The sequence below is a fragment of the Etheostoma spectabile genome, chromosome 7 (genome assembly GCF_008692095.1).
Source record: "Etheostoma spectabile isolate EspeVRDwgs_2016 chromosome 7, UIUC_Espe_1.0, whole genome shotgun sequence".
In the NCBI taxonomy this organism is placed as follows: Eukaryota; Metazoa; Chordata; class Actinopteri; order Perciformes; family Percidae; genus Etheostoma; species Etheostoma spectabile.
Window position 1 is genome coordinate 16,523,181 of NC_045739.1, and position 6,698 is coordinate 16,529,878.

The window sequence follows — 6,698 nt, forward strand, 5'->3', positions numbered from 1 at the left end:
AAAAGTAAAAAAAAAAAAAAAAAAACTGGACCAAAAATTCTTTTTTTCTACAGTTCTCCAAAGCATAAGCGGCCTCAATCTGTCTTGCCAGTCAAAGCTTACAGCAAACACTTGAGACCGTTTACTGTGTCAGACAAGAACTTCTTGGCAGAAGAACTCTAGTTCCAACACAAAGCAGATTATTTAGATGTTGTTTTTTTTCCTTTTTGTTTGCTGGGTGGTAACACAGACGAGCCTGGACAGAGTCTGATTACTGACAGATGTTTGACAGCGCTGTCAGCTGAAAGCAGTAATCTTTACTATACGGGTTATTCATCAAAGAACAGACGGGGTACACGATATTTGTATATATCCATGAAGAAATTTACTTTAAGCTTATTGTGTGTTAATGTTTTCTATTTTCCCCTTCTGATCAGTGTCGTACGTTGTTCAGTTCTGTTTTTCTCCTTCCTCCCTTCCCCCCACTTCTGTGTTGGCTCATATAGTGTGATTGTGCTGCAATTTTGGCCAGGACTCTCAGGACGTCAAATAGAAAATAAAAAAAATAGAACTAATGTCGCAAAGATTTACAGAAAAGCATTGGTGATGTACAAAAATGAATTATTAAATTTAAATAATGCTTTTCCCAATCTGTAAGTAATAAGACCATTTTACAAATGCCCACAAACTCTACCACTCCATCTTTGGTATGAATAACAGCAAAACGAAAAATGTTAAGGAAAAACTCAGGAGCAGCACAACTGGTTTCACATAATGTGAAGAAGGCTCAGGAGACCTTAAAGACTTACACCTTAAAGACTTAGGAGCATTTAATGAGCACTCAATTGAGGAGACAATTAATCAGGCAGTAAAGTATAACCATGATGTGTTATTGCGCAGTGCCGTCCCAACTCTCTGAAGTTCCTCTCTTCATGAAGGTGTATTTAAAGCTGGAGGCGTTCCATTTAGCTGATACTTTAAGGTAAAAAAAGATATTACAGGGGCCTAACACAGATGCTAAAGTCCAATTCTGCCCCTCTCTCTTTCTCTGGGAAGTATGCTAAAGTGTGGCTGGCCCACCGACCTCCAAAAGGAGACAGTCCTTAGACAAAACATTCCCTTATCATGCAGCTGCCTAGATTCCCTAAATTTGAATAGATAGATAGATAGATAGATATAAATAAGAGACTGGCCAAATAGACATTGCCTTGGGCTTCCTTTGTGTTTTTTCAGATCTTTGCAGTATAAATTGAGACAGCTAGGTAGAGAATTTGTTCAATCTGAGTTTTCTATTGCACAACTAAAACAACCTTTGAACAAACACGTTCCACCAAAACAAGTTCCTTCCCAAGGCTATTTTGCAGCGGCCCCGCTGCTTTTCTCTGTGCCTAGCATAGCCGAAGACGATTGTGATTGATTTACAGAAATGCCAATAGACCAGAGCACCTTTTTCCCCCATCCCGGAATGCTGTGTGGACTAGCCAGAACCTCCTAATTCTCGCCTAAATATTCAAACAAAGTCATTAATGCCTTCTCAAACTCACCTGACATGCCCTGTTTGGAGATCTGACGGTCATAGATCTTCTTCTCCAGCGTGTAGTCGCAAACCAGCCGGTAGATATGACATGGCTTCCTCTGCCCGTAGCGATAGACGCGGCACACTGCTTGGGCATCATGGCATGGGTTCCAGGAGGCGTCAAACACCACCACACGGTTCGCCCCAATCAGGTTTACGCCCAGACAACCAGCCCTGAGGGTTATGTTTCTTATGGTCATATACTGTCCCCACTTTTCATATCCACTTTCTCTCAATAATATTACTGTTGTTGTGTGTTTTACCTGGTTGACAGCAGAAAGACCCATGCTGAGGTGTTGGACGGATCGTTGAACTGGTTTATCAGTCTCTCTCTCTCTGAGGCTGTTGTACTTCCATCCAGTCCTTCAAAAGAAGAGTTAGAAGAGTCTTGACAAACTGGGTGGCTTCACTATATAGTGCAACTGTATCCCTGGGGATTTTATTCTTCTCATGCTATTATATATAATCTAGGGGTAAAATTAAAACAACTGTGTGCAGAGAACACAAGTTCTGAATAAAGAAAACATTCATGCAAAAAAAGATAACCGTGCACATAGCTAAACTCAATTCACTTTTACTAGGTTGACAAAGTGACTTTGTGGATACAGCTCCTATTTATTGAAATATCTCTGAAATACACAAACAGGAACTCTACAATGAATTCCTTTCTGTGACTGTGGAAAAGTCAGGCTGTTATCAAGAAACACCAGGAGATGGCAGCACGCATTGTAAGTTAATTAGAGGAGCAGTACCACTGCACACCCAAACTACTGTAGTCAGAAATACAGTCAAGAGATGATAACTTTAAGCTACCAAGATGGAAATGTTGGTACAGCTTGAATCTGACTGGGACCCATGTGTAACCCAGGGATTCCACAGGATGCGGAACGGCTGTGGATCGGCTCCGCTGTGTGTCTGCTCCGTCCTCCGCCGTACGGCAACACCCACCAGGTCCGGATCTGTTGCAGAACGACTGCGGCCCTGACTGACAGCTGAAGTCACAAGGACGTACGAGATCTCGCAAATTCACGTAGAATAGAACCACAAAAACAAAAACAGTTTGTTCCATCTAGAGGAAACAACTCTGTGCTGTGTTTTCAAGGTGCAGTGCAGGGAAATATGATCCGCCGTGAGCACGTTCTACTTTATTTTGAAAATTAACCGGATGTTTTATATGTTTTTGTGCCGTGTACTGAATTGCTGTGGATCTCTCCGGCACCCGGTAAAAATAGAAGCTCTGCGTATCTGTTCCGGAGGGTTGTGAATCGCCGGAGTCGGCACGCAGTTGTTCCGCAGTCTGTGGAAATACACACATTGACTTTAATGGAAACCAAATTACTCCGACGCCGTTCTGGAGCGGATCCGCAGTCGTTACGCATCCTGTGGAATTTGGGGATAAATGTGCCATCGGCACACGCAAAAGGATAACAGATGCATGAGATATACTTATTGACAAAATGGGTTAACACTGTTCATAGATAGATAAATCGATAGATAGACAGACATACAGTTGCAAAAATTGGGGAAAGTTGGGCAAATTAACTCTGCACAGTTAGTCAACTGTACAGAATATTCAGAACATGTTCCACTGAACTACACCTGTTTCGCAACATCTGTGTCACCTGTCACTGGGCCTTAATAGATTTCTAGTTTGGGATATTTATTGGACCAAATACTGAACAAGGAAAAACATCTTTAAATCATAATTACTGATTACTTACTGTAGTAGTTGAGGTTGCGGACCCAGTTCTGGTTGGGTTTGTCTCTGCTGGACGTGTTGGGCGAGGGAGGCACTGGTCTCTTAGCCAGAAAATCCTCAATCACCGTCAGTGTGGACAGACTCTGGCTGCAGGAGAAAGACAAATGGCAGAATTAGGGATTGGATCACATGCCGGAAGCTTCAGCAATGTAAAGTAAAATTTAACCAAATCAGAAAACTAAAGCTGAGGTTAGGTTCCCACTTAGTAATTTGTTTAGCTAGTTTAGTTAGTTTTTGTTTATTTGGTACATCACAAGTGTAGAAATAACTGAAAAGAAAAATAATGGATATAAATCCAGTTGACTAGTTTGTCTGATCTCGTACCTGAAGACGAGGATTTTGTCTCCCTTCCTGACGCTCTCCTCTATCAGATGGAACAGCAGCACCATTTTTGCGGAGTTCTCCAGTAGGCCTGGCTTGTAGTCATACATGATGTCCTTTGCCTGGCCATGTGAAGAGATACGGTTAAAATGTACTGCACTATTAAGCATTACCCTTTACATTCATACACCTTTACAGACTTAAAGGAAGTCAGGTTACATTGCTTATAAGCGAGGAGAGGCAACAAACAAAGAGGTGAATCCTATTGAAATGCTTAACTTTGCACTATCCAATGCAACATAAATTGTGAGATTTAACTTTTTCTTAGTGTTTTGATATGAAACCAGTGCCTCATCATGTCTTAAAGAAGCATATAATGCACTACCGAGCATCTATTTGTAGTTTTCTTCATTATACTGTGGGTGGCAGCACTGAACCGACAGCAGCATCTCAGTAAGGGGGAACATAATGTTCCGTTTGATGTTTCCGACTGAGATTTTGGTTGAAAGTATTGGTGACATTCTTAAAAAATGCATGATGCAGGTTTATGTTAAAGGAAGCAAACATATTAAATTAGTTGTAAAACTCTTTGTATCCAAGTCTTTTGACATACCCATTCATAAGTGATGACCTGATTGGCTTTCTCCTGCAGCTGGTTGAGACTCAATCCACCAATGGTGTTAGGGTTCTCCAGACGCTTGGACTTTTGATTGGGTGTGGTTGGACACCGGGCAGGACCTGTGGAAGTGATTTCATCAAGGTCCAAGTCCTGGTCACTGGCCAGGTTTTCCTTCTGTAAGGCCTCGTACAGCACGTCTGGATGGTTCCAAATCTGAAGAACAACAGGGAGTCAGCAGTGTGAAAACACTTAAGGCAGCAATCACTGGATTTGCCAAGTATGATAAATACATAGGAATTTATCTTGGTGCAGAGGCCTGTTGACTTAGATGGTAACTTGTGCAACAGTATAACGTACTGCAGGGACTCAGACAGAGCAAGACGACATTTTTAGAAGTAATTTCAATGTTTATACTGTAACTGTAGATACATGACTAAAATGTGTGAAATGTTGCATCTGCACTAAGTGCAAAAGTCATTTGCACCTAGTGCACATGCAAATTTTGAAGACATCTACCATAGATGTTAAATAAAAGGTCCTTCTGAATCTAGGTAGCGTTCCCCACACATTCCCTCCTCCTCACCTTGCAGCAGACGCAGAAAGCTTTCAGTGGGTTGAGGCTGAGCCAGCCGGAGTTTCCTGCCTCTTTGAAGCGGTTCATGAACTCTGTGTAGAGTGCCCTCTGCAGGGGAGACAGACGGACCAGGATCACATGTTCCTCTTTAGAGGGCAGCTGGTCTTTCAGGACGTCATGACCTCGCCTGGAATAAACACATGTACAATATTTTGTAAAATGTTACTTAAAATGAGTGTGACTGATTTTATATACTACTTCTAGTCTTAACAACTACTAGAAGCGCTTTTACATAGTATAGGAACCATTCACCCAATGGCTGCCACCTGCTCATCAGATAAACATTCACACTCCAATGGTGCAGCATTGGGTGACTTGTCCAAGGACACTTTGACATGGAACTGCAGGTCCAAGGATCAAACTACCAACCTTCCAATTGGCAGGCAAACGCTCTACCACCGAGCCACAGCTGCCCCAATAGAACCTTTGTATTCTCTATTAAATCTTTTAGGAGCGTAGTTGTGGATTTGTAAAGGCAGCTGTCTCACCTCTGGACGAAGCCCTCCAGCAGGCTATGCAGGACGTGGCTCCTGTACCGCATCAGCCGGACGTCCTGAGGCGTGCTGTCCACACACTGCCCATTAAGAATGGGACGCTCAAACATGTTACTGAATTCCTGCCGTGTACCTGAGACACATATAGGAAATAAAAACTGTAGTGAGAAGATTAACAGGAAAACAAGCGAGAACATCTCCACGCTAATCTCAGGGAGCAATTAGTAAAATTATTTCCTGAAACAAAACGCTGATCTTGCCCCATACCTAGGAAGTCTGGTCGGACAAAGTCGACCATGCACCAGTACTCGATGAGGTTGTTCTGGAGCGGATAGCCAGTCAGCACCACGCGGCGTCGGGTTCGGATGTTCTTCAGAGCCTGTGATGTGCTGGCGTGGCAGTTCTTGATGCGATGGCCTTCATCACAGATCACCACGTCTGGACCAGGCCGGGCCAAGGCTCTCTCAATAGCTGGAGGAGAATGGGCAAAAATACCATCAATGATATTCCGCCCTGGTGCTTTAAAAGGTAGCATATATTAAAATGATTTTGCCCATATTTCCCCTCCATTTTCTAATCCTATTTGTTCCCTCCTCTCCCACCTTTGAGCAGTTCCTGCTGCCTGTCCTCTTCATCCAGGTCGATGACAACTGGCCCCGTTGTTTTCTTGGTCTTCTTTTTCCTCCCGGCCACAAAGCTCTTCTTCAGCGACAGGAGGCGGTACATCTCGTAGCCCATCAGCAGCACCCCTCCGTCCCGAGCCCAGTCCTCCACCACCTTGGCTCTGGACGTTGTGTTCCTAGGTAAGGTAAGGAAAGGTTAATAAAGTTACTTCTTGTGCTTCTTAAAACACCTCAATTCCAGTCAGAGAGGATTTTACACATTGTTTACTATATTTTGAATCACTGGTCCATTTGCACAGAATGAACACCACCCTCTCCTTATTTGTGCTCTCCCAAAGCAATACAGAAAGTTGTAAAGAGTACGTACAATTTAACCAGCCCAGCGGCACACGAGAAAAAATGCAATGTTGGAGCGGTTTGCTCTCTCAGAGATGGCTTACAAGATGATATTGTATTAAAGAGAGAAAACCAGAATAAATAGTTGTAATTGTAATCAATCATCTAATTGTGATAAATTGCCAATTAATTATGAATAATAATTTCAGAGTAGTGCTTGAACAGTAGGAACAAATGCTTGCTAATTTTATTCATTTTTAACACTGTTAAGATATGTTATTAAACTGAGACAGAATGAGGTTACAGTGTCACTCTCAGACATGGCGTATCACGACAGACACACACAGACACAGACAC

General features: G+C 42.7%; 1 protein-coding gene across 4 annotated transcripts in view; it reads right to left on the reverse strand.

Moving 5' to 3' along the window:
- LOC116692001 (helicase ARIP4) overlaps positions 1-6,698 on the reverse strand; it is a 66,724-nt gene that overhangs the window by 5,857 nt on the left and 54,169 nt on the right. For all 4 annotated transcript variants that reach the window (XM_032519953.1, XM_032519952.1, XM_032519955.1 and 1 more), the window contains 9 exons: positions 5,985-6,181; positions 5,650-5,853; positions 5,377-5,515; positions 4,838-5,015; positions 4,249-4,467; positions 3,639-3,757; positions 3,277-3,401; positions 1,819-1,918; positions 1,524-1,729 (listed from right to left, as the gene is read on the reverse strand). In XM_032519953.1, coding sequence (XP_032375844.1) covers positions 1,524-1,729; positions 1,819-1,918; positions 3,277-3,401; positions 3,639-3,757; positions 4,249-4,467; positions 4,838-5,015; positions 5,377-5,515; positions 5,650-5,853; positions 5,985-6,181 — 1,487 coding nt within the window. The remainder of the gene's footprint in view (positions 1-1,523; positions 1,730-1,818; positions 1,919-3,276; positions 3,402-3,638; positions 3,758-4,248; positions 4,468-4,837; positions 5,016-5,376; positions 5,516-5,649; positions 5,854-5,984; positions 6,182-6,698) is intronic.